This window comes from Dermacentor albipictus, chromosome 7 (genome assembly GCF_038994185.2).
Source record: "Dermacentor albipictus isolate Rhodes 1998 colony chromosome 7, USDA_Dalb.pri_finalv2, whole genome shotgun sequence".
NCBI lineage: Eukaryota > Metazoa > Arthropoda > Arachnida > Ixodida > Ixodidae > Dermacentor > Dermacentor albipictus.
Genome location: NC_091827.1, coordinates 96,522,773 through 96,550,671, shown reverse-complemented (window position 1 = coordinate 96,550,671; position 27,899 = coordinate 96,522,773). Strand labels below are relative to the sequence as shown.

The window sequence follows — 27,899 nt, the reverse complement described above, 5'->3', positions numbered from 1 at the left end:
TATATTCTCTTTTCAGAGAGCGAAATTTTCAAGAGCCCCTGCAAAGCGTACGAAAATGTGCCCGTGAGAAAGAGAAACAAGAGACGCCCATCTACCGAGCTGGCATTTCAGCATTTGATCTTTGTTTTCTAAAATGTTGGGTCGCTCTCCTCAAGCAACTGAGCTTCATCGGCAGGCAGCAAAAGTTCAAGAGTTGTGGGTTTTATGCTTAACTTTTTTTTCAGTACACCTATTGGTGGAACAATACACTGAAAAACCTTTAAAATTCTGCAGTTGCTTTGGAAGCAATATCAAACGCGTTCTCGAGCAAGTATGCTGGCGCTCAGATTTTCTACAGCTCTTATCCTCGTTTTCTTGAGCGTCAGGAAAACATATTCGTTTGAAATCAAGGACCTGAGCAAAGGTTGTAACAACACTGATCTCAAAAGGGTAAGCGAACTCGCCGCTGTATTTTTTTCATTTGAAAATCCTATTAGTATTATAATGAAAAGCAATAACCAATTTACACTTAACAGTCTGTACTTCTTCCGGCACTTTGCAGGACGTACATTTGCGGGCATTGTGGCAGTCACAAAAAGAGCGCATATAATTCAGGCCAGAACTCGCAGACATCGTAAGGCTTTGCCATAGGTGGATAGAGGCAGCATAACAAAAGGTATTGAGTTCCTAAGGGAAATAACTATATAGCCAGCAATTTAGTTCGTTGCTGAAGAACATAGACATGAAAAAACAACGCCTGGGAAATAACTAAGCAGTCGGCCATGGATCATGAAACCGGCGAAACTAACAAACCAGGTCCAGTCGGCTAAACTGTGACCGTTAAAGAGGCAGCGCCTGTTGCATATTAATACGTTGAACACCGCAATAATTAGGAAGTAAAAAATAAAAACGGAAAGAATATAAACTCGCAAGGAAGGGTACTGGGCATTGCCAGGAACAAGGTGTATGGAGGCCAGGCACGCAGAAATAGTGCAAATATACTAGTAAGTTAGCAGGACGTGTTGCTGGGGTAGTCAGTTCATACTAAGCAATCTCAGACCATGTTTCTATATACTGGCTGTCATTGTAAACGGAATGAACAATCGAGAGTTAGCCCTGTCTTTCCCTTTTTATTTCTATTTTGCGCTACGTGGCTGTAAGTGTAATGATTTCAAAGTGTTTAGTTATCTGTAAGTTGCATGACCATTTTACCAACGAAGAACTTATAAAGTAAATAATAGCCCGGCACGAAGACGCGATTAAAACCATTTGGGGCGAAGAAATTCAATCCCCATCATTAATTAGCGTTAAGCTCAGAAATATGCGAGATCTCTTGCCGGGAAGAACACAGAGAAAAAATAATGTATGTCAGAATTTTTCAATGATGGCGCAAGCACTAGGGTTTCGGGACATCTGCGAGAGAAGTACGCAACGCCATTCTGCGAAGCCATTGCCATGTTACTATTGTTTAGCTAGGTAATCGATCTTAGGTCATACAGATTAGGCCTGTAAAGTACGTTATTGATGTATTTGCAACCGTTATAGCGCACTGCCGACGACCTTGTTCTATTTTTCTACCGTAACACGACCCGTGGCAGAAAAAGCGCCGCCTCAGTGCTTCAGACGGGGCCGTCGATAAGGGAATAGTAAGGCTTAAGTCGAGAGACGTGTACGACGTCAGGTGATGTGGGACCGGGTGGCATGACGGAGGCCCAGGGGATTATCTAGTGACATTGGTCACTTGACGTCGAACACGGGCCTTTGTAGCACGGAAGGACTTTCTAGAAGAACCTCACTTGGCGGAAAGGGGACCATGGTAGCACGAGAGAGCCTGGTGAAAAATATGCGTCACCATGGCGGCGATTGTAAGCGCAGTGTTGAGATTTATGCGGTGCCAACAGACGAGTACAGGCAAGCTGACGCGCATGGTCAGCATGGGCGATGGCGTCGCGGGCGTACCCGGTCCTTGAATTCTGTATGAAGGGGAGTGAAGTGCCCAATGGTAATCACGAACAAAGAGTAAGTAAAAGGGGGAATACGCAGCAGTATCGTGGCGTGATGAATTATAGGCGAACGTGACATAAGGGAGCGCTACATCCCAGTCCTTGTGGTCGGGTGAAACGTATTTCGATAGCATGTCAGTAATGGTCCGATTACGTCTCTCAGTAAGGCCGTTGGTCTGGGGATGACAGGAGGTGGGCCGTTTGTGCTTGGTAGAACATGAGCGAAGAATATCGGCGATGACTTCGGAGAGGAAAATGTGGCCGCGGTCAGTAAAGTGCTGTCACAGGGCGCCATGTACTAAAGTGATATCCCGGAGTAGGAAATCTGCGACATCGGTTGCGCAGTTCGCGGAAAGTGCCCGAGGGATGACATAGCGCGTCGCGTAATCAGTAGCGACAGCGATCCACCTATTGCCGGAGCTGGACTCGGGGAAAGGGCCAAGGAGATCCAAACCCCCCGCGAAAGAAAGGCTCAGGTAAAATGTCGATGGGCTGTAAGTACCCGGCAAGAAGCGTTGCTGGCTTTGTACGATGTTGACAGGGCTTGCAAACAGCTACATAGCGCCGTACGGAGTGTGCGAGGCCGGATCAGAAGCGGGGGCGCAAGCTGTCGTAAGCGCGAGCAAACCCAAGGTGTCCGGCAGTTGGGGCGTAAGAAGCTCCTGAACACGGTCGAGTGGAGGTCTTGAAGAATGACAAGGAGAAGGGGAGGATCGTCAGGATGAAAACTGCGGCGTTAAAATATCCCGCGTTTCAGAACGAACCGCTGTAACGATGGATCAGTATGAGGAGATTCCTTTCGGTCAATGAGGGTCTTCAATGTAGCGTTATAGCATTGCTCATTGGCCACGTCCAAAAGCTGGGAAACGGCAACACCACTTGCGGAGTCGTCCATGACGGCGTTGGCGGGCGTGTGTACAGGGTAACGGGACAAGCAGCCGCCGTCCATGTGTAGACTACCAGATCTATACACAACCGAACAGGAATTCTCTTGTAGCCTAAAAGCCCGTCGTCCAAGCCTCCCTGTAGGATCTTTTAATGACGAAAGCCAAGACAGAGCGCGGTGGTCCGTTAGAATGGAAAAGGGCCTGCCGTTTAAATAGCGGCGGCCCACTCAACGGCCAAACATTCGCCCTCGGTAATAGAGTAGTTCCGCTCCGCAGGTGACAAAAGACGGCTACCGCACGCGATCACACCTTCATGGCCGTTCTTTTACGTTAGCTCTTGTCAGACTGAAATGTTAAAAGTGCGAAACAATCACATGAGATCGACGCACGCAAGAGACCGCATTTCTACCACAAAGCTTGCCTTAGTGCATATCGCTCACTGCCAGCGTTTCCTGGTGAACGTTGCCTTTGCATAGGCTACGGTTGTGAGGCAAGCATGAAAAGGAGTAAAGCGTCTCTGAATGCTATCGTGTTCCGCTTTTGAAGGCCAAGCTTTATTGTCCTCCAAATTTTTTTATCAGGAAGCCACCAATAATATGGCGGTTTATGCGACAAAATATGGTGCGTCGAATTTCTTTATCCGTTAACATTGATGTAATCAAAACAAGTCAAAGAGTGATAACGCAGACGGCACTTACAAATCAATCATAAAGTATTCCATTTTTTGTCCTGGTTGTTCTGAGCTTTAATCTTCAGCTGTGCGAGGGGACCATTCTTAAGCTTGCGGAATTTTTAAAGTCGCCTGTGGCAGACAACATAGGTTGTGTCCTTGACCTGGGTTACTCAAAGTAATGAACGTTATTAGAAAGAAACGAAACACATATTCCAATAATTACTCAACATTCACTAGTCAAGTTTTTAATTATTTACTTCACGGCATATACAGCAATTCACGAACAGTAGCTGGTGAACTTCCAAGATGTATCAACTTAACACGAATTGCAGCACGGCACTGGTATAGAAATATTGTCTTCAAATGTGAGGGACGGAATAAATGAGCGTTCCGGTTGCTTTCGTGCTTCAACGCAAAAAATAGCGTTTTGTTCAAAAATTCTGTGGAACAGTGCATTTTTACCGCCAGCATCATGGCGCACGTCTCAAAACTGGCGTGGTTAGAATTCATAAATTGCCATGTGTACCGTAATCGACGAAGAAAATATTTAGTGAATTTCTGGTAATTATTTGAATATGTAGAATAAGTAATGTTCACCTCTCTGAATAATCCTGCTCAAGGACTAGAAATATTTTCTTTGCAACAGTCCCATTTCACAAATTCGGTAACACTCAAAAATGATCACACTGTATAATACTAAGCACACGCCTGAAACAATAGGACCTGTGTGCCAACGCCAAAGGTGGCTCACTGTCGCTGCTTTTGGAATAAAATGAATTTAGTACACAGTGCAATCACTTTCTGTTTTAATACCGTCCTCTGGACATATATTGAATATAGTGACATTACATTTTTTCGCAAACTTGTAGGTGCATATCGCCAAACGGGTGCAAGTAGTGTTATTTCTGTACGTATCTACGCTATTCCGGTATTTACCTGTGCCCTATACTTGTCAAGTTGATTTGTGCTCTTTTATTGCGTTTGTTTGCGGCAGCAAACGTGGATACTTACTTATTGTCCCGTGTGTTTCCTACCTACGTAGGGTAATTACATATTAGAAAAATGCATGCAGTGATGTGCTTAATGTAGTAACGGTATATGGATCTATGTGGTCAATTTTCCCGCAGTTTTGGAACACAACAGAGCCAATATGGACCTTTACTACAGCGGACACTGCGAATTCTAGTCTTTCTTGTCTAGTAGACGTCAAGGAAAATGACACTGGAAGTTACACATATTTTCGAAGATCTCACTACGCCTCAAGCACACAGTAAGTCTTTCACACGTGGTTATCAGGCGCTTTATGCAGTGTTTGTTCATTTCGGCTTTTCCTTAAAATATCCCATTATTATTTTCTAGAGAGAGGAAGACTGTCGAGCTCAAGGGGTATATTTCTCCAGGACACGCCTACGATCGATCAGTCATGCAACTTTCTTATACAAGTAAGACACCACAACCTCACTATAGTGCAATTTGTGCTGTTCTAGCGAGTATTGTGGCGCAAAAAAAGGAATTTGAGGTCAACGCCAAGGGGAACGTTTAAGCTAAACCCAAACGAAAAGATTATTTAAGATAATCTACTAATTCCTGGGGGACCATGAGGATCTTGAAGATTGTGTAAGATTTTCATTTATTTTAAACCTTGGTAACCTCGTCAAGCTCTATTTCTCGGTGGTCTCCGAATAAAAGTTCCCAGTAAAATACCGAATTTTCTGTAGCAGTGGTAAAAAACATTTCTCACAAAGTTCTCGCATTAGTTCCAAATAAGGTATGAAAATGAATAGCACATAGAATATCTCCTCAGTTATTGCATTTCGGCCGTTCTTTACCTAGGAGGAGTTTGTGTGCCAGGAATGTGTTTAAAAAATTTGGGATTTTACGTGCCAAAACCACTTTCTGATTATGAGGCACGCCGTAGTGGAGAACTCCGGAAATTTTGACAACCTGGGGTTCTTGAACGTTCACCTAAATCTAAGTACACGGGTGTTTTCGCATTTCGCCCCCATCTAAATGCGGCCGCCATGGCCGGGATTCGATCCCGCGACCTCCTGCTCAGCAGCCCAACACCATTGCCACTGAGCAACCACGGCGCGTGCCAGGTATGTGTGCCCAAAGGTCAGCACAAACGTGGTTTTATGAAACTAAGTAACGCATGTGATCGGGCTGGTTGTGGAATATCTTGCGCGAAAGCGCGAAACGTTAGACAGTGAGGCAAGAACACAAATGCGTTGCTGTCCTTGGAGAAACCGCAGGTAAACAGCGCAAGGAGACACGTACAAGTCGAAGGAGGGACACGAGAAGGCGCTGAATATCGACGAACTTTTTTTTGTCATGTGCGCAACTATAGAGGCTGGAAAGCACCACTATCAGACATAAAAATAAGAAGCAAAAAGACTGACGAATTAAGTAAGGCCCTTTTTTTAGGTGGCGAACATGACCGAAGCCCGCCCTGCACCTACACACACCGCAAGAGTTCCTGTACACGAAACCCGGGAACTTCTCTTCCGCGAACTTGTCTTTCACCATCAAAATTGCGTGTCAGAGGTTACGAGTAGAGACATGTGGTACGTCGACATCGTACGACCGAAAGTTTCCAGACAGGCTTTTGGTTACGCGGGGACATGTGCAAACGGAATCCTTTGCTACTTTGTTTTTGTGTCAGTGGGGCGCTTGTGACGCCGGATGAGTTAAGCGACTTTCGACAGTTTGGATAAACGAACCATGTCACGACCTGTCGTAGCCAGATCAGCCGTTCGGTCCCCAGTGTTGAGGGGAGGTTTTCTGCACGGCGTACAAGTGAGGCGACCACCGACTACTTATTTCGACAAGTCGGGCGTTAGGAAATGAAGTGGAGGTACATGCTGGCGGATGTGTCATTTCTGAGTAACCTGAACTACATTCTGTCGCAGTCGCCTTTTACTACAGTGTCCGGAAGGGGCAGACCACCGCCATCTTCCTGCTCTGCCCTGAACTGGATGGCCGGTTCTATGCTATTGAGACGCAAAAGAAATGCACTCAAATCCCTTTTTTCTAATTACAGAGAAGCAATCATCCACGTTTCTAAGGAACATCCTTGGACGTGGGGTCAAGCTGAAGAGGACGCGAGACTCTAGTAACATAATTTTGAATTTCGCTGCGGTGACCGAAATCTAAGCACCCATCACCGTTCCATCACCTGGTTAAAGAGGTTCTTCTGCAACTTCTTCTTGTGGCCTACAGAACTACAGAAGTCTGCTGAGGTCTAGAACGTCAATTAGTGTTCTTTCTGTGAGAGTTGTGTCTGATTCGAGTGCATCGGTGCAATGCTTAACAATGAGGTGTGTTGGCATGCTCGTGAAAAGCAATTTCAACTCGAAGTACGCCATTATTTTGTGTTCATCAAGAAGAGTGTCGCCAACTTTTTCAGAGAAGTTGTACGAGTTCTGAACGTGCGCTTTACTTCTGCCGGCCAAAGGGGAGATAGTGCGATGAAAGTATATCGAGAGTTCGTGCAGAGGCGACGATTTGGCGCATCGGGACGTCTGCACTGTGAATCTTGGGTAATCTATACAGAGTGAGCGTGGATTAAAACAGTACAACTATGATGTCAACAGCAATAACGCGGCCAGAAACGCGCCAGTTGAACACACTGCGTCCACAGGCCATGGCATCCACAGGGATAGTGTGAAGAAAATTGGAAAAGAAGGACAAGACAACAAGACTCTACCTGGAAACCCTTCATATCCAGACGACGGCAGAAACGCTGAATCGTAACTGAGGCAACCTGCCCCCGATATACACCCAATGCTTGCTTCACATCACGCTTATGTTACCAGCCTTCATTTTACTGCCTTCATTATGAACAACGCCTCCGTAGCGGGGCCGAAGCATCTTTTACTTTCAACGATTGTTCGGTGCTAGGTATTTCCCGCCTTCTCTTTTCCCGACCAGCTGGGTTTCCGTAGAACCCTGCATTTGATCAGAAACCGCCCACACAGAAGGCATTCGATTACGCTGAATGCCTGAAGGGGCCGCGCTTTTTGTTCCCGCTGTCCGCTGATAATCGCACCACTAGGGACAGCAGATGTCGCAACACAGCCTATAGTAGAATCCACCTGAGGTGTGCTGGCCGACTTTATGGGCCTCGCTTTCAAAGCAGCGGCCATTTCAGCACCTAACAGCTGCTCGCTGGGGCAAGACGAAAGGCCAGAGCAGCAAAGAAAGGTTTTCTGGGTGCTTGTAGACGCTGCACGCCAAAATCATAAGCCATTTGAACAGCCGACAACTGCTCGTTGGGTTAAGACGAAAGGCCAGAGCAGCAACGCTCTACTGGCCGCTTGCAGGTGCTAGACGTCGAAAGCATAGGTCATTTGAACAGCCAACAGCTGTTCGTTGAGGCAAGATGAAATGCCAGAGCAGCGAAGTTCCACTGGCCGCTTCAAGACGTTACTTGCCGCTCTGCCATCCGCCGAGCTGCGTTGGCAAAACCTCAACCCGAATACCTTTCCTGTTTCCAGCGTGCTCCTGACAATGTAAGAAATCCAGGGAAAACACGGGGAAGGCGGGAGATGGAAATTCAAGACGATGAGCAACGCTCCTGCTTTCACCTAGTTCTCGTTTTGCTCATGGCAATGTTAGAGTCTCTCATATCTGACTGAATTTTATTTGTTGCATTTGACATCGAACCTCTAGTGTGTTTCTTGAAGACTATTGCGACGGGGTAACACGTGTTATCACACTTCTCACACGGCTTACTATTGCTCGCAGACTTCGCGCAAGTCAGTTTTCTTTTTTTGGCAGGAGTTCGATCAATACCGTAGCATTTTTTTTATATTGTGGCTTAATAACCTCTCACGGGCCAGCCTATATACACCTGCTGCGCTTGAACGTGATCTCTCTGTGCGCGGTTTTCATCTCTTCAATCGCCCTTCGGAAGCAGATACGTTGACAAACACTAATTCCTCAGCTTCCGAAATATTTGAGTCTGTTTTTTTTATAAACCGTATTTTTTCATTGTGTTCAAAATTGTTGACAAATGCGTGGCCACGCATTTGTCTCCTTAGGAACAAACATTTTATATTCTTGTTTGAAATAAAAGTGTCGCTGGTATCAATGACGGGATATTTTCAGAAGATTAAAAAAAGCTGCGTTGGGCTGAAACCTCGCACCCGAAGTTCTTGTCAGAGAAAACCGCATTCAGCACTAAAGCGGAGAACAAAACGATCATACTGCTGAGAAAGTCCCAAGAATAAGTAAGTCCAAAGAAGCAAGTCCGTTAGCCACAGGCGATTTTGCAATATTTTCCCTTTCTGCGACATATGTGAGCTACTTCTTTGTTTGCGACACTTCCAACTTTCCTTCAGGTTACAACTTCAATCAGTGAATTGCATGAACACTATATTCCGTAAAATTTATTCTATGCTTTATGTGCGTTTCCGCAGAAATTTCACATCGATGTAGCAATAGTGCGCTAGAATCATTCACCAATCCTCCTAAAGGTAGAAAACAATCTTAGGAATACTCAGCCTGTAAATACCGCTTGACTTTAATGGAATGACAGCTGACTTTTATAAACTTAAGCCCAGCCTGGCAGCTAATGCGAAATCTTTTTACATTTCTGCAGGAGCACAGGCTTCGGCGATGACGTCTCTATTGACCTCTCGCCTACTCGAAGCGAAGCCACATCGCACGTTCTTTTTAACGCACGTTGAACTTAGGCGAGATCCACTCCAGCAGAGCGAAATGTCAATATCGCTGATAAATCTAGTGCGCTGCTACTTCTAGCTGAACATGAGGCTCCAGCTACTGCGAGTAGCAGCGAAAACACTATGATCACGGGAAACCTTCAAAAATCGGTTTAGCTTGGTGCTTTCTTACCAAAAGCAAAAGGGCTGCAAAAAATAGTGAATTTTGTGTATCGCTGCGGCTTCTGGTGCCATATTAGTTAGGTGAACCCTGCTCTCAAGCCATGAAATGCAGACGTGGTCCAGTTTTCATGGCAATGTGTTTAAAAGGGCCCGGAACCAATTTTTATCGAACTCGAGCAATGTATTTGAAGTTAAAAATAGAATATTTCAGAAATATTTTCCTGCAAAAAGTGCTTCAGTGCGTTCCGTAGAAGCGTAGTTCTTGGCAAGCATATCGTGTGTTTCCGTCCCTTTTTTCAGTACCTTCCGCAATGAAGGCTACGGCGGAACGGAGCGTGCTTACAGTGATAAACGTTACAGTGGCGCGCAGTTGAAATTTCGTCTTGGATATTCACGGAGACGCCACTACTTCTGATTTTGGCGTATACGACGCGCGAAACGCAGTGACCGCAGTGCACTGAGACAGCGGACTCGTCGCGCAACACCGCGGTATCTGCGCTACGTGGAAGACCGCAGCTACATGCAATAGTAGTGCGTATGCGCAACGCTTGCTTTGTGAACGACAGGGCTTGAGTATACGCTCGGGCTCGTATGCTCTAGTGTTGCCGAGCTACGTGGTGCAGACCGACTTTGTTTTGCGCTATCGTGACCGACGGACGGTAGACAAACCCGAATTTGCGCATTTTTAAGCGCTATCACGCTTAATATTGTGGGGACACCTGGCCACACGGCGGGACAGCGGTGTCGCCATCATCGTCATCGGAGAGGGGCTCATGCGGCTGGACCACGGGCAGCAAGTTTGGAATGGGAAGCGGCGATCAGGAAGCTGGGTCTCCGTCGGGCCTCCCGACAGTAAGGGTTGTTATTTGCATGTCTCCCGCACTCTGTGTCATCTCTGAGACCTTCAGCTGGCCACTGGCTCTGAAGCCACGGTCCTGAGCCCACATTTGGCACCCGTGGCGTGGGACCAGCTGGTGGTCCTGGGGTTTTTGGTTAACTGGGGTTTTTGGCATTTCGCCGGGAGCCGTTCTGGCATCATTCGTGGTTGGCCTCACCGCGTCTTCTGCGGCGTTACATTTGTGCTTACATATTTTGCGTCTTGTTTGCCTGCTTTGTTTTGTCTCTTTGTCATGGTGACGCGTTCTTGGACACGCAAAGCAGCCTCGCAAGATGAAATGCGTCCTGGAGCCTCAACCGTGGCGGGAGCTGGAGTTGGTAAAGCCGCTGAGCGATGAGACCCAATGGCCTCGTCGCCTTTGAGCCAAATTTCAGCATTGTGCCAGATTTTAACGGCTCAGCTCGAGGACATGACTGCCGCTACAAGCACGGAGCATGAGCGCGCGCAGCCCGTTGCACTGACGAAGCTGATGTTGGACGTTCATCGTTTAGGGACGGTGACGCCGGGAAATTGGTCACTGATATTCTGCATGATTTGGCCCTTTACAGGACGGTTTTGGGTGTCTCGGAGCTTGACTTGCTCGAACGAGTCTTGCCCGTTTCTCTTCGGGGTACCGCGGCACAATGGCTGTGCCTGCAGCCTCCATTCTTGTCCTGCGAAGAATTCGTCGTGGCATTCCGAGCAGTGTTCCAGCCGGTAGACTACGACTACCGCATCCGACGCTAGCTGGAAGCCCGAACACCAGACCCAGATGAGAGTCTGCAAGAATGTCTTCGGCCCATGCAGGAACATGTTTGGCGACGGTGCCACCCTCGATTCAGGCCCATATCTCATTGAATATTTATTTTGCTTCCTTGCGGAACATGTGGGCTTCGGCCCGGAAATCAAGGAGACACTATTTTTGAAGCACAACTACGCTCCGGCACCACCTGCTGACGTTGCTTCCAAGCAAGGCTGTGCCTGGAGGGAGACAAATATTGGGACAGCACCATTCTTCTGTCCCCAACCACGAACTTCCGTGTGGCGGGAACGCATTGAGAACTCGGTTCTCTTGGCCCCATTAGCGGAAACACTCCGTGGTGGCGGGGGCCCTGCACGACAGGAATGCCTGCGACGACTTCCCCTCGCCACCACCCTGGTTCACTTCCTCAGTCTGGCAACGAAATCCTCTGAACACCGAAAATCCCTATCCTGCCACTTATAGGCCGCAGGCACCGAGAGGGTGCAGGCAAGACTCATACCAGGCTGGCTCATGTCCAATGACGGCTTCGACTCACCGTGTGTGCACCCAGGAAAGCGGCTACGACCCGTGGTATGAAGGAGCTCCCAAACACCACAAAATGCCGAAATTACTGAGGGAGATGATGATGATGATGTGTGGTTTTTTGTGGCGCAAGGGCCAGGTTTGGCCAAAGAGCGCCATGACAAGTGCTAATGTTGACGATGTATTATGGAACATGTAACTTGGCTGTAAAGTGGGCTAAAAATATTCGCTGTAAAGTGCGTAAAATTAACTTGTTATAAAATTATGGCGATGACAGATGACGAATACTACAAACATTAAAATCCATCGCAAAAGAATGATGCAGAATAGAAAATATATGAGAAGGTAAAAATGCCTAGAGCACTGTTGCCTCGCCAGAGCCCTTGAAACACAAGGGCCTAGAGGCACGTGCTACACGAAAAAACTATCGCAGCGCCATCCTCTGAAGAGAGGAGACGCTACGAACATGTTGGGCTAACAACAACACAACACTGAGGGTCAGCAAGTTTTCGTCTTTCTGTTTTCCGCATAGAGCGGACTAGCTCTGCTCGCTCTTGTCCTGCACTATGTATCAAGGTACGTGTTTCCGGCACAGAGACATTCGCACTTCTAGATACTGGTGTCAGCACCTCGCTCATTGCAGATGGCATTTCTCATTTTTGCCAGACGCGTAAAATGCAACTCGCACGATGTAACATGCGCTTGAGACCTGCTAACGGAACATTAATAGCAGCTCGAGCTGCGATGAGTCGCAAGCTGTCTCTCATGAGCAAGAGATGTCAACATCGTTTTATTTACTTCCCGGCAGTATCCTTGCTACTGGGTCGTGACATTATCGCTCGTGAAAACATAGTGTTGGACTTGGCAAACGGCGGCTTCTGAGTTACGTGCACTAGTGATTTCCGTCAGATTGCCCCGGCTTCTGTTTCTCTGCACAGCGTTCATGACTCGGCCACGTTTCTCCTTAACACAACTTTGCCGTCTAAGGACGCATATTGAAGCGCTATCACGCTGGAGTCTGCATGTGAATCTAACCAGGAGCGGCCAGTGGTGAGTGCGCGCTGGCAAGCGCGCCCGTCGTCTGGCCTTAGGTTTGGCGTACTGCGAGGCTAGTTGACTGTTCAAACGTAGTCTAAATTAGAGCGACCCAACGGCTACGTGACTGATAAGCAGGTGGCAAGAGTATTGCATACACGGGCGGCCACGGCCGAGCATGATCAGACCATAGTCGGCTTCATCCTCAGCAACATAATTTTTATCGAAATGGGAAAGAAGGTGTTAGCGCTTTTCAGCCTGTTTATTAAACTGCGCAAATAAATATTCACAGTAATAACACGAAGAAGCGCACCGAGCTCCACACCCTTCTTGACTGATGCCAGATATTGGCCGAAAGCAGCAGCAATGCGAATCTGCTATAATATGAAATAAAGCGTCCACAAATTTGTGAAGTGCACGCTTCTGTTCAAAAGAAAGCGTTTGAGAAATACGATGCTGATTAAAGCGAAATTTGAGTGTAGCTTCAATTTCTTCTCATTTCGTGATATTGGCGGCGAGGAGTTACGGAGTCGCCATCTATCGGACGCGCCTCGCTGGCGTAGTATGAGGGATCACGTGGCGCGCTCTTCATAGGTTTTGCTGTCAGCGCTAACTGAAAACACCACGCGCGAGCTCTCCCGGACATTTCTGTCAGTACTTTAGAAACAAGGGAAGTTTTTTACTGTCTAAATAATAAGCTTGGGCAAACTGAAAGCACACGATCGTTTACAGACGCTTTCTCTTTACCGAATACGTACAGTGAACGCCACTGCGCGCGGTCGCCGCGATGAAGTATCCCGAACCAGCTTCTTGCGTGAAAGGTAGGTACACGCTGAGAGCAAACTATGTGAAATATGTTCTTATAGTGTTTGTATAACTAAATGGAGCGTAATAGAACGAAGCCTCAATGCAGTGATCGCGCAGATTCGCAGCGACCGACTGCGCGTCTGCATGCTTGTCCGCGCACTGCTTCGCTTTCTCCGCGCGCGCGCTTTCGCACCGTGCCATGAGCTTTAGGCCGCAGAATATGAGCATTTCACAGTATACAAGCAACCATTGTTGCGTGGGTGCTATCAGAGCTGTTCAAGAATAATTTCATTGTAGAGACTTCGACGCCTACAGGGACTGTGATGTGCCGTCGCGACGATTCAACATTTTTTTTCTTCTAAATTCTTTGAACTTTCAATATTATTTCTCGAGTTGCGTCGCACTGTATGTTTAACGGTGTTCTCAGCGTGCAATTTCCCGCTGCTCCTTTTTTGTAATCCAGTGCATTAATTCATAACGTAAACATGACCATATGCCATGCTTTTTTTAAATGTGCTTCTTACCGCTGCTGTTCCACTCCACTGAACTTGCCAGTATCTATAGCATCGACAAGTTCATAGACCAAACCATCATGACATTAGTCGGGCAGCGGACTGGCGCGAGCGTCTCAGTGCGCGTTTTCAGAACATCGCAGACCGGGCGCCGTAGCAGAAATCTTCCTCGCGTCTTTGCTTGCTGCATACTCGAGTTGTAGCCGATGACTGTTTGCCGGTTTTATGTTTCGCGAGCCAAGCTTCACGCAGCTTCTTGTCCTGCGGCTACGTGTGATCAAGGCTGACATCGGCCTCCGTTACGTGCATCCGGCCCTGCGGCACCGAGCAGTAGCCTACCATGTTGCGCGCCTTCACAGGTAGCCACTACCTATTGTGGTGCTTACAAGCGTTGTAAAGGAGACACTCGAAGGGGGAAAATTTCGCCACTAAATGAGGACCGCATCGTACGAGGGAATTTAAACTCGTTTTCAGCTCGCTTCGGCGCTCCCGAAGCAGCCGACGCGGCCGCTATGTCCACGTGATCCCTCCAAGCACGTCACGCCGACGGTGGCGCCAGCTTTTCCAGTGGTGGAGCTCGAGGCCAATATTGGCTGGCGCAGACAATCTGGCTCGTGCGGCGCAATGCATATGGAAAGAAGCATGGCGCGACTGCCTCGCTGATCGGGTGATCGCGAGAGGAAGCGCGTGGGTGACCTGTGGGCGCGTTTCACAGTAGCTGATGCAGAAAGGTATCCGCTCATGCAGCGCTTTGTTTACATATAGGGTATCGGCAGACGCGCTCGCCGCATGCCATCGGTGAACAGACGACGATGCACTGCAGGGACGCCATCTCGTAGCGGTCGTCGTAGTATAGTCCGTGTTGGGCGGAACTACAACTTTTTAGAGCGCAGCTCTTTGGCGTCCGTTCCTGGGTTTCGCGTCGTCGTCGGCGTTGTCGTCGGCCTCGTAACCAGCTCCGCCCCCCTTTCATCCCCCCAGCGCTAGCAGCGACCGACTGATACCGCTGGATGCCGCTGACGCCGCTAGAGTCAAGATAACGTGACTGCATAGAACACCGTCGCCGCCATGCAGAAAGAGGAGGAAAGGGTCCCCCCCCCCCTGTTCTTGTGTGGCGGATAGGGTGCTCTTCAGTTGCCGACGCGCCGGTTATTTCTCGTAGGCCCCGGCACGTCGACGAATACGTGACCACCTTCCCACGGCTAGACCTGGTTCTTAGCGCTGCGGAAGCGAGGGTATCATATTGTTTGTGTCGGCATCGGCGGCGTTGTCCCTGAAACCAACTCCGCAGCTGGGGTTGACTCACTATCGGCGTCAGCGGCATCAGTCAGTCGCTGCTATCTCTTCCCTCCTCCCTTTATCGTGTTGTCCGCTTGCGGCGCGCGCTTCTGCCCCCATCGTTTGCCGCTGGGTGTACAAGCCGCCCCCCTCCCCCCTCTTCCTGCGAGTCTCCGGTTGTCAAAGCGCCGGCTCGAACTTAATTCCTTTCTTCGCTTCTCCTCCAATGCAACCCCTGTGCGGTGGCAATCAGAGAGCCAGATCGGTGGCGGCGGATCTGTATATGTGCACCGCCCGAGCCGAAATTGCCGCTGCCGTTCGCCACTGCGAAATTATCTGCCAGTTCTTTCTGAGCCATGAGCGAGACGACCGATGGAAGTCCTCCGTCTGCTGCTGCTGCTGCTGCTGCTGCTGCTGCTGCTGCTGCTGCTGCTGCTGCTGCTGCTGCTAAACGAGCTGCCAGAGCAGAGGCCCAGCGCCGTCGCCGTCAGAATCCAGAGGTGCGTGCCGCCGAAGCAGAAGCTTACCGTCGCCGCCGTCGAGATGATCCAGGAGTACGCGTCGCCGAAGCAGAGGCTAAGCGCCGCCGCCGAGAAGACCCTGCCGTTCGCGCCGCCGAAGCGGAGGCTCATCGCCGCCGTCGAGAGCAACCAGCAGTAAGCGAGGCTGAAGCAGAAGCTCATCGCCGCCGCCGAGAAGACCCTGCAGTTCGCGCCGCCGTCGAGAGCAACCAGCAGTAAGCGAGGCTGAAGCAGAAGCTCATCGCCGCCGCCGAGAAGACCCTGCCGTTCGCACCACCGAAGCGGAGGCTCATCGCCGCCGTCGAGAGCAACCAGCAGTAAGCGAGGCTGAAGCAGAAGCTCATCGCCGTCGCAGAGAAGACTCTACCGTTCGCGCGGCCGAGGCCGAGGCCAAACGCTAACAAAGGCTCGCAAACAGTCAGGGTGCAGCAAATGCTTTCCGGCGACAGTTTACAGACAATCCGTTTGGAAGTGTGTGTTCAGTGTGTGATCGGCTCTGGTTCCAAAATGACGTGAAACCGCTTCCGGATACGTGCCGTGAGAATCTCCGGTGTGCGTTTCCCAACTCGGACTTGTGTCAATTCAGACTGTGTTCTTCATGCATGCAATCTGTGCGGAAAGGTGACATTCCTCATTTTTCGACAACAAACGGTTACAAATATCCCTCGAGGCCAGCGCACCTTCCACAACTTAATGCGGTGAGTGTAAGACTCGTATCTCCGCGAATCCCATTCATGCTAGTGCGACGACTGATGCACGGCGGAGGCCAATATGGCATTAAGGGTCCAGTTGTGAACGTTTGCGTTGACGTGGACGAGATGGTTACATAGTTGCCCCGTGCCATCGAACAAGATCGCGCTCTCAATGTGCATCTGAAGCGGCGTATTCTCGCGAAGACGACCTACTTGGCGGAACAGTGAGAAAATGTGATTTGCTGCCGTGGCTCAAGGTGCTTTGCGATAGCACACTATACAAGCACTACAACATCAAGTGTGACTTTGCCCGTTTGGGTGATATCACTGAAGTGGACAAGCAGGACGAAATTGAGTCGCTCCCGGAATGCGCGGACCTCAACGATCCCATCCAGGCGGCCACAGCCTTGACGTTGGCTCAGCACACCTTGATATGGGATGAAGACAAGTTTCTTGTCATTGCTCCCGGTGAGGGAAAGAAGCCCCTGAGCATTCTTTACGACGAACATGCGGAGGAGCTGTCATTCCCACAGATTTACCTCGGTGAACCACGCCGAGTGGACGCCAGTGCCAAACCAACCGTCTTCACGCACGCCATGAGCGACATCCGCAGGTCTGATCGTCGAGGTGCCACCCCACAACACGTACTCTACATGGCCATGAAAGTGTTTAGGCACCGAGTAGCCAGCGACATGTCTGTGGCCTTCCGCAACGTCAGAGCGGTGGAAACCCTAACGAAACAACAGCTACTCGACAAGGACTTCGTTCAGGAAGCAGTAGAACATGACATGGCTCTTATGCATGGCATACCCAATACCGTGCAGTACTGGGCCAGGCGCAAGAAAGACCTCTTTGCCATGATCCGCCAACTGGGTAAGCCTACGGCGTTCCTCACACTGTCTGCCTCGGAATTGCACTGGCCCGAGCTGTTAGTGTTGCTTCAGCGACTTCGCCTACAACCTGATGAGAGTGCAGTTGCCGTAGAGGAAATGAACAGCATTTATCGTGCCCAGCTAGTAAATGACGATCCCGTAGTCTGTGCCATCTACTTCGACCGCCTGGTGCGCATCATTCTAAACATACTCCAGAATACCCGGATATCCCCCTTCAGACCATACGTAGTGGTCGACTACTTTAAACGCATCGAATTTCAACATCGCGGGTCGGCACACGCGCACATTCTTCGCTGGCTTGATAATGCCCCCGATGAGGACCTCTCCATGCACATGCCCCGAACTCTGGAAATGGCCACTACTCTGCTTTCGCTGGACACTACGTACTTGAAGCGGGAGCGCACGGAGGTGCACCAACACACCCACACCTGCTACAAGCGCAACAGCACCAAGTGCCGCTTTAACGTCCCCTTCATGCCCATTGATGAACCCATGGTCGTAGTGCCTTTCCCGAGTGTGGAGAGTGAGGCGCAGAAGAAACTCATCGAGATGCTCCAAATCAAGTACCAAGCCATGCACCAGGCTTTGGAAACGACCAACTATGATTCACTACAGCAGTTCTGGGAACATCACGGCATCACGGACAGGGAGCAGTACATTTCGGTTCTCCGAGCAGGTACACCTCGTCCCACCGTCATGCTACCCCGTACCGTGCAGCAAAAGCGGGTTAATTACTTTAACCCATGGGTGGCGTCCGTTCTAGATTCAAACATGGATCTTCAGATCGTGCTCGACACGTACGCGTGTGCTGCCTACGTGGTAGAGTATGTAAATAAGGCCAATCGAGGTATGTCCAATCTGAACCGTGCGGTGCAAGAAATTGTCAAGGATAAGGGGGACATGGATTACACGCAGGCACTGAGACACTTGGGCGTGAAGATGCTCAATGCGATCGAGCTCTCAGCACAGGAGGCCGCCTGGTGTTTGCTCAAGCAGGACATGTCGCAGGCTAGTCGCAAAATTGTCTTTGTAAACACTGCCTGGCCTGAGGAAAGGACGCGCATCCGGAAGTCTAACGCTCAAATGGAACGCTTGGACGAATCTAGCACGGACGTTTGGAAAAGGACGAGCGCTACGAAGACCGCGCGCCTGAATTGGAAGCCGTCACTCTGGCGGAGTTCGCTACAGACTACAACATCTACACCTGCAAGAAGAGAGTTCAGCGAGTGATACTTCGCTACCGCGGTTACTCCATCGACGATTCAGTTAACTTCAAGAGAGAACATGTCCTACTCTTCTTTCCGTTTCGTAAGGAGGTGGACATCTTAGACCAAAATTGTTTCGAGCGGCTATACGAGGAAAACACTGACGTCATTCGGGAGCACAAATCACGCTATCAGAGTTATGTAAATATTGAAGACCTCCGTGCGGTTTGTAATTCCCTGATACGACCCAATAACGAGGAACGGGAGACGGCTTCTGAGATTTCTGATGTGACCGTGCACCCGGCAGCCATGGAGAACGACGACTCTGATCTCCTAGACATTGGTGCAGTCGAGTCCAATGCCCCGTTTAAACAATGCCCCGCCGTGTGCACGCGCCAAAACGTCATGAGCAGAGATCAGTACCTGGACACCATGCGGAAGACAAATGATGAGCAGTACGAGATCGTCCGAGAAGTCCTACACCGACTGACAACTCCGAACTCTCCACCACTGCAAATATTCTTCACGGGAGTGGCTGGATGCGGCAAAACATTTGTACTGCGCCTAATCATGGACCTCTACAACAGGTACTGTAACCCTGCTGGCCCATACAATCTAAACGCATATGTGGCTTGCGCTACAACAGGAAAGGCGGCGGTGGCACTAGGCGGAGTAACTGTGCACGCAGCGTTCAAGCTTAGCCTCAAGACAGACAGCGGACTCAGGGACAACGAGTTGAACACCTTCCGCTATGCTTTCAGGAATGTCAGATGCGTGATTATCGACGAAGTTAGCATGATGTCTGCTGATATGCTTCACAGAATCGACTCGCGGCTCCGCTCCATCACCTGCAAATATCTGCAGCCCTTCGGAGGGTTGGACGTCATTCTCTGTGGGGACCTGCGTCAGCTTCCCCCCGTTCGTGCAGCTGAGGTGTTCAAGCGCGTCAAAACAGACGACGTGTTTAACACAGAAATCGCGTGGCACCATCTCGCCTACTTTGCACTCATTAAAGTGGTACGACAAAACAATCTCAGGTTCTCCACGTTGCTTTCCAAAATTGGAGATAGTGTCGAATTAGACCCCGAGGAAATCTCACTTATCGAGAGTCGGTTCGTTCCACAGCAGGAAGCAGAAGCTTCTTGCCCCGGTGGCATACGCTTGTTCTACTCCAACAAGGAATCTGATTACTACAACACAACAAAGGCCATAGTAGCACAGGATAATGCTGTACCATGCACGGCACAGGATACAATCGTTGGGTGTAGGTCTATGCAAGAGCAAACAGAGGCCATGCGTAAGGTCGAAACGTTACCCAAGGCCGAAATAGGAAATTTGCCAGCAAATATAATGCTGTGCATTGGCAAGCCTTACATGATCACCCTCAACGTGGATGTTTCCGATGGCCTTGTTAATGGATCGGTGGGAACACTGAAATTCATCGAAAACGACACCCATGGGAAACCGCTGCGCATATGGTTGCAGTTCGGGGAGCTTGGCTCCAAACTTGCGATCGGAACCGTAGCGGCCGCAAAATCACACCAGTTACGCAAGCTCAACAGAAACATTCAACCGAACTGGATACCGATTGAAAGGCGTACCGTCACCTGCGTTATCGATAAGAAGACGAAGGTATCGGTAAGAAGATGCCAGCTTCCCGTTGTGCAGGCGAGCGCCATTACCATTCATAAATCCCAGGGTGGCACATATGATGAAGTCGTGTACTCCTACGCCAAGAATCATCCACAGAAGTTGGTATACGTGGCACTGAGTCGCGCTACAGACATCAACGGACTCTACCTGACCAATGTTGACAACGACATCACATTCTACCACGGAAAAGCCAATCCGGACAGAAAGCTAGCCGATGAATTTCGTCGGTTGCAGTCCCACAAACTTGACACCATCACCGCCAAGTGCCTCGCCATGACTGAACAGCCGCACTACTTGTTGATCTCCGCTCTTAACGTACGCTCCCTTGCCGCACATGCCAAGGACGTACACCACGATCACATTCTGCGCCATTCCTCTGTACTTTGCTTTGCTGAAACCTGGATGGATCCCGAAGAGCCTCTCGAAATCATAGATTTCCTATACTGCTGTGGTGCTCGCAGAGACCACAACAGAGCGGCGGGAGTCGCTATCTACTTGCGCACAGGTCTCTCTGCAATACCAGTCGAAATGTTTGGCACGTCACATGAAGTTGGCGAACTGTGCGCCGCAAAGTTGCCCAACGGCTTGCTGGTAGTAGCTGCCTACTTCGCCCCTACCGCACTCACGAAAGACGTCGTGCACTTCCTGCAACTCGCATTAACCGTCCATCGATCCACGCCGATGTTAGTAGTGGGGGACTTTAATGTTGACATAAAGACAAGCAGCAATTTCCTAACACTTATGCGGGAGAACATCCCGTTCCTCTCGCTCGTAACGCGTCCCACGGCTGTGACAACCTCGCGAGGCACTTGTATAGATCTCGTCTTTGAGAATCAGGCATTGGTGTACCAAGTCGAACATATATCAGTCTATTTCTCCGACCACAAAGCTTCCTTCATGACTGTCAAGAACTGTTAGTGGAGTCTTTGTTAAAGGAATACGTGTGAAAAATAAAAAAAAAATTCTGTGATAGCGCATACATGTGTTGCCCGATTTCTTTGCCTCAATCTATCGAAAAGGTGAAACAGCTTATTTGCTGCGCTCAAATTTCGCATTAGGAAGTAACGTAATCGTCGGTAATTTTTGTCAGGCTTTCGCTATGCCTTCCTCCACCGCTTTATTCCTCGCAATTTCAATGCTACCGCCGTCTTTCATGTCCCGCTGCGCTCCTCATTCACGCTCTTACCTATTGCTGCGCTCGTTGGCTCGGTTGCGCCGAGGCACGACGCCGACGCGAAAGGCAGGAACGGGCTTCGTTACTTCTTGTTCCGCTTGCGAGCTCCACGCGGCGCGAATGAGTGGAAACAGCATGAACCTGTGCTGTCCGCGAAGTGTAGTTCTCGCCAAGCCCGAGGAGTGGTTCAGGATCCCTTTAATTGCTCGTCACAATAATAAAGCAGCGCTGCAAGATATTTCCTCCTCACCTCTCGTCAACCCAAGCAGGTCTTTTACAGCCTAGTTATGTGTTCGAGCATGCCTAGACTTTGTTTAATTGCCTGTTTTTGCAGCGCTAGTGATGCCAAAGATTACTGCGATTGTTTGTCCATTTTCCCACTCCTCAATAACCAAAAATCAATTTTTCTCATGCGTGGTATGTGCCTGTGTAGTGCGCAGTATTACAGTGGTTTCTCTTATGCCTCCCGCTGCGAAGAGCCAATTCATGACTTAGCATTGTGAGAAAGTTGGGTAGTCCTCAATCTGCTTTACCTTGGTTGTTTTTCCAGATCACACACCATATGCCATGGAGGACTTGGTGTACGAAAGTCCAGATAGCAGCTGTGGTGTCGTTAAGTTCTCCAAGCATCTGGATGGTAGGCATAATGGTAAATTTGTGGCTTTGCTAACACTCTAATCGGTTCTCTTTACTCTATTCCGATCACTTTGTACAGATATGTAACCGCAATACGATCTTGATGACCTAAAAGTGGCGATCGTGCGACGAAACTGGCGTAGAGCCGAGACCGGAGGAGTGACGCCTGAGGAATGTCCAAGGAGTAAAACGGGCTTTGTCTTAGGAAGACCGGCAGCGGCGAGGTGTAACTGACGCTTCAGCGAAACTTTGCAACAAACTCATGTACTTCTGCGGACAAGTCCACGCGGCACGTTGAATTAGATGCGTCGGTGACGCGATGTCGCTGAGCAAAGTGTTTCAACTTAATACCGGTTTACCAATAGCTTTCACCATTTATGCGGCGATTCTTATAATCTATATTCTTCCTGATGTTTACAATTAGTGCAAACATAAATCGTTACGCGAAATAGAAAGCCACTGCGCCGAGTAGTCTTGGTGTGTGTTGCGCGTTAGAGATTGCGCACTACCGTCTCCGGAATTCGACAGCCGATTATGTTCAAATGTCGCGAGCGATGATCGCACTGCGTATTGTGAGATTTGTCAATTAACTAAATCGGAAGAGCCAACCCTGTGTTGACGATAAAGACAAGGTCGACGCACACGACGGTAAAAATGAATCTGTTAATACGCGTGGATTATAATGCGACAGCCTTATATGTCCCATGAAGCGGAAAATCCGGCGTCTGCTGTTAACATTCCATTGTACCAAAATCCACGTGATCACTGATGACGTCACGTTTCCATCGCTGCGCCTGCTGCGGCTCGGATTGCGAATTGCCAGGGTGGACATCCACGGCCCACACCCCGGAAAAATTGAGTTTGCCCGATTCCAATGTTACAGACCACGCACATTCCCAAAGTTAACATAGCCCACGGCAAAATTATGGTGGCCGACCCCCAAAATTTACATTGTCCAATTCGAACTCATGACCAAGTCACAAATATCGCGCGGAAGTCATACTGCTTTCGCATTCAATGCACGTGAGGAGTCTAAAGGGCACGTGTAACTTTTATCACTGTATTTTGCACATTCCTGTCGATTTTTCATTTTTATTATTCACTAATTTCCTATCTTATTTGCGTCGTACTTCACACGCAATTACGAAGACATCCGCTCATTTAGCGTCGAGGCTTAGTGTGTCCTTCCTGTGAACATGTGAAGCGATCCCGGAGATGTGCAGTCTACAGTGCAATGTGGATAATTTTCGATAATATTGGAATACATTACGACCGTATCGTTAGTTTTACCTACTCTGCGAATAATAATATTTTCTTGTGGGCGCCATCGAGACAACCCTCCGGACACCATTGCCTCAAGCGTGTTCTCCATAGACCGACTGCGATTGCTAATTCCTCAAAAGCCTACTGTACGGCGTCTTTGCCTCAGTATGTACACTGTATGCGGTAGCGCAACCTTTAGAGCAGTATAATGCCATGTGGTCGATTTTTGACTATACTGACACTAATTATGACCCTATTGCAAACTGCACCCACCCTAATACTAATTGCCAAATATTCCCTGATTGAAAGTTGCATTTTCAGACATATTGTGACGCACTACGGCGCCACGGAATTGCGGAAGCGCCTGTTTTTTACTGTAAGTGGTTGAAGATACTCTGACACCAGTTACGCCATACCCGTGTGACGTCAACTAATACATAAAGTACTCAAAACGCTATCTGACGCCACCGTGTCGTCGATGACCGAGATGCCCCGAAAAAAGAAAATCCGTTTCTACGCAGAGGCTGCTTCAGTGCTGGTTTTAATGTAAAATGTTCAAACTTCAAGAGAAAGGGAGCATTAATATACATAGCAAAAAGGTGACAGTCAAAAAGGCGACAGTCACTTTAGCATGCGCTAAAGAGGATCAAGTTGAAAGTGAGCGCTCTCACGCGAGATTCATTACATCACTTAACATGTTAATTCTAAGGCGCTGTTGCTTCCCGTTACTTGTTTTCTCCTACCGAAGGCGTAGGTTCGAGTGCCTTAATTAACTTTACCTTAACTGTTTTTGCCACAATTAACACCAAATGTGGAGGATGCGACTCCCACCGAAGATCGTGGGTTCGAGTGACTTGATTAAGTACATCTTAATTATGGCGGCCCTAATTAACATCACCTTAATTATTACCTAATGTAGTGGTTTCGACTATGGACCTTCAAGATGTCAATTGGAATCGAACATGGAGATATGGTCGGTTCGCCCATATCTACATCTTGGATCGTAGGTTCGAGTGCGTTATTCAACTTCGCGTTCACCAACACCAAAGATCGCGGGTTCGACTCTCCTCCACCTTCACGATGTCAACTGAAATCCAACTTGCAGATATCGCCTGTTCACCCATGTCTACAAGTGGGTTCGACTCCCACAAAGGTCGAGGGTTTGGCTCCCACCCGACGTCGTGGGTTCGAGTGCCTTCAGAAACTCTATCCTAATAAGCTGTACCTGAAATAACTTCGTCTTAATCAACACGAAAGGTAGTGGTTTCGACTCTTGACATTCACTATGTCGATTAGATTCCAACTTGGAGATATGGCCGGTTCGCCCGTATGCCGAAGGTGTTTCTACTCCCACCAGAGGTCGAGGATTCGACTCCCACCAAAAATCGTGTGTACGGGTGCCCTAGTTAACTCTACCCTAATTATATCTGCCTTAATTAACACCAAAGGTCGTGGGTTCGAGTGTCCAAATTACCTCTATCTTAATGATATGTTTCCTAATACACTTTGCCGTAATTAACACCAAAGATCATGGTTTCAACTCGCACTAAACGTCGGGCGTTTGGCCACCAGTTTTAGTGCCATAACGCCAGACGGTCAAATTTTTGTAAAGCCAGACAGTCAAATTTGCGTAGCACCGGACGGTCAATTTTTTGCCCCATGAAGCATCTAAGGCTTCTGCAGTAATAGAAGGAAACCAGAATCAACGCCATGAAAGGAGATCAGGCATCAGCAACTCTAGGACGACGCACGCGAGCCTCTGCTGCGTTAGCGGGCTTTACTATGCTATGCAACGAAAAAGGATTAATTGTCCGCAATCCTTCTAAATTGGAAATAAGCAATTTACATGCATCTTCCCGGGGAAAGGTTGCTACACGTTCGGCAAGTCTTGAGAGTAGTCTAGCGAGTATTCTGTCACAGTTAGTGTTGAATTGCGCGTGTCTCTCCTTTCGGCCATCTTATTTTCTGCATCTCACTTAAAGTGCACTTACGTCGGATATGTTGCGCGAACGTTTGCAGTCGAGTTTCGACGTGAAACAGCTCTTGGTTAAGGAAAAGTATTTCGGAAGAATAATTTCCCCGTGAAGGCTTGACGGCTTTGGCAGCAGCACAGATAAAGCATCCCAGTTCATAGACAGTGGTGTCATCATGATCAGTAGAGATATTGTGAAGAAGACATTCAAATAGTTGCCATGAGTTTTGATTTAGACAGACATAGGCAAGGGCATAAACAAAATTATGTTTCATTGCGTGTTCGACACGTGAACAACAGGCGTTGTGTTACTGGTACACCAAAACGAGGAAGAGAAACACAGATTAGAGAATTTACAAGTGCCAAAAATACAGGGGCAAAGTAGATGAGTCGGAAAAGAACATCACCAAAATGCAAAGGAAGTAGAATTGGGAGATCGTCAATGCAATGAATATTATTGCGCCGCAGTCGCATACCTGAGCTTATATCGCTGTCACATTATAGTCGCACCGCGATATCATAAAGAACTGCGACTTTTCCAGCCAAGGGTAGCAAACCAGATGCTCGTATATTTGACCTCCCTTACTTTCCTCTCCTTCATTTCTTTCTTTCTCTCTTCACAGCGCTAAGCAATCAGGCACGATCATTCTATGTAACCTCACGCTCAAGCGCACTGGCAGATAAATTTTTTAAATCCCACATTGCTGGTGTTGGATGTCTGTTCGTATTCATGGACTTTGACAAACGTTCTCCAGTGTTTCCCTTTCGACATCATACCGGGTTCACATGTACAACGCGTGTTCTACAACTTCTGCAGTCCTGAGTGAATGCACAGCCGTTAAGCATACAAGTGATGTACTCAGCGGTTGTATGTGTCGTCACAGAACACGTTTCTGCCTCAGCGAAATTAGTGAGCCAGATATTTGCCGAGCGAATGACTAACGGTAAGTCCACAGCAAAAAATTATGCTCCTAAAAAAAAACGGTTTGGTGGATGTCTCATTTTCCCTTTATTCAAAAAAAAAACGGTGAAGCGTCATCTATGAAAATTCTACTAAAATATCGAACACAAGTGGAAAATAGAAACTGAGAAAGGTGCACTGAGTTTAGTGCGAGCAAAAACCAAGAAGTTTGATCCTTACGTATGATGTCGCACCCTTGCAGCACACAATTGCTTTAGCTTGTCCTCTATCAGGTATCATCGAAAACATGGAACAGCTCGTTTCGTTATTCAGCTTATACCTGGAGCCGTATAACGTAAAACTATTCCAATATGTTTTTATTCCAATCTCCTGACGTCAAATTTGCGTAACCACCGACGCAAGCATCGGGCGGTCACCCGCAAGGTTGTCTGAACAAACCAATCAAATGCTCCCCTCGTTCATCGGAGGTCACTTTTGTTTGCTTGAAAAACGAATAACATTCCCTGCACTGTGCCGCTTGTCTTATCTAAGTGGCTCACAAGAGGCGAGGAGCATGCTCAAGCGGAGAGGGATTCGATGGGGCCGAGCCACTGCACTGAATGTCGATAACCGGATAAAAAGGTGGTGCCGGCATTTGCGATTCGTGAGAGGCAGGTGAAGTGGCTGCAACCGGAAATCTTTTGACCAATACCGAGAGCTAATGGCAAAAACGCGTCTAATCATAAATAGCTATTTTTTGTTTTGTTCAGTCAAATCATGCATAATCAGTGTGACACGTCATATCACATGGGGATCTATCGCGGTTTTCGTGACGTCGCGTGATAGACAGGTGAAGACAGGTGAAGTGGGGGTGGCCCAAAATAGTTTTTCGCCAATCGCAGTGGGCTGATTGCAGAATTGGAATAGAAAAGTTTGGATAAGTTTTACGTTATAGCGCCCCTGCATGTTATAGCGTTATAGCGTTATAGCGTTATAGCTGTATTACGTTATAGCGCCCCCGTTGAGCATTGCAGGAACACTGGTCTGCGTCCTCTACGACTGCCCAAAGGTGCCGTGAGTGCGTGGTCAGCCAGTCTGATAAAGGCCTGTCCCATTTGAGCGTCAAAAGGGCGCCAGCAAGGAAGCGGTTTGTTTTCTATCAACAATTGCTACGACCCTACATTTTTTTTCAATGATTTATAGCAACAATACCAACGATTAAGAGGGGTTTTGGATATCTAGAAAAATTTTAAATGGACTCTCTGGAATACTTGAAATCAAACAAAACAGATGCACATTTCACCAAAAGCGTCCAAACAAAGGGCGAAGAGAACAGCGGACGCGCACACACGGCCTTTCGGTTCAATACATTTACCGAGAGGGCCAAACTTTCTGCTCTGTTCACGGTCGAATATCATTTCAAAAACGCTTTAGGACAGTAGCAAAATGAACCGCATGTATACTGACTTCGTTTGGTGGCAAGTGTGCAAAAATCAATTCTCAGCGAAAGTTATTTTCTTATTATAGTTCTTTTTTTTCTTTTGCAGTCTTCAGACTTGACCTACGTGTGAAAAATTCGTCGATAGAAACGGGACCTCAAGATATCTGCTTCCACTATTTTCTTAAAGCTTATAACTACTACAAAACGAAGCATCCGTACACGGATATCAAGAATAGGACACTCTATAATTCTTCATGTCAAGCAATACTTCAGTCATCTGAAAATGGATGTTAACTGACGTAATAATTACGTTTTCGTATGTAGAAGAAAACGGCAACCTGGGACTAAAGCTTCTCAGCATTATTA

General features: G+C 48.3%; 1 protein-coding gene and 2 long non-coding RNA genes across 4 annotated transcripts in view; 2 read left to right on the top strand and 1 right to left on the bottom strand.

Moving 5' to 3' along the window:
- Positions 1–7,311, bottom strand: part of LOC139048101 (uncharacterized) — a 187,644-nt gene extending 180,333 nt beyond the window's left edge. The window contains exon 1 of the long non-coding RNA XR_011507504.1: positions 7,249–7,311. This is a non-coding gene — a long non-coding RNA (uncharacterized lncRNA). The remainder of the gene's footprint in view (positions 1–7,248) is intronic.
- Positions 273–27,899, top strand: LOC139048100 (uncharacterized). Of its 2 annotated transcripts, XR_011507503.1 has the most exons (6): positions 273–429; positions 542–655; positions 4,670–4,812; positions 4,902–4,984; positions 21,871–21,969; positions 27,640–27,899. It is a non-coding gene; the product is annotated as an uncharacterized lncRNA (long non-coding RNA). The 2 variants fall into 2 exon arrangements; XR_011507502.1 differs by lacking the exon at positions 542–655 and having other exon boundaries at positions 279–429.
- On the top strand, positions 19,348–21,052 carry LOC139047548 (uncharacterized; the record flags this gene model as incomplete). Its single annotated transcript, XM_070521379.1, has 1 exon — positions 19,348–21,052. A coding segment is annotated over exon 1 (1,287 nt), but the record flags the coding sequence as incomplete, so codon positions are not given.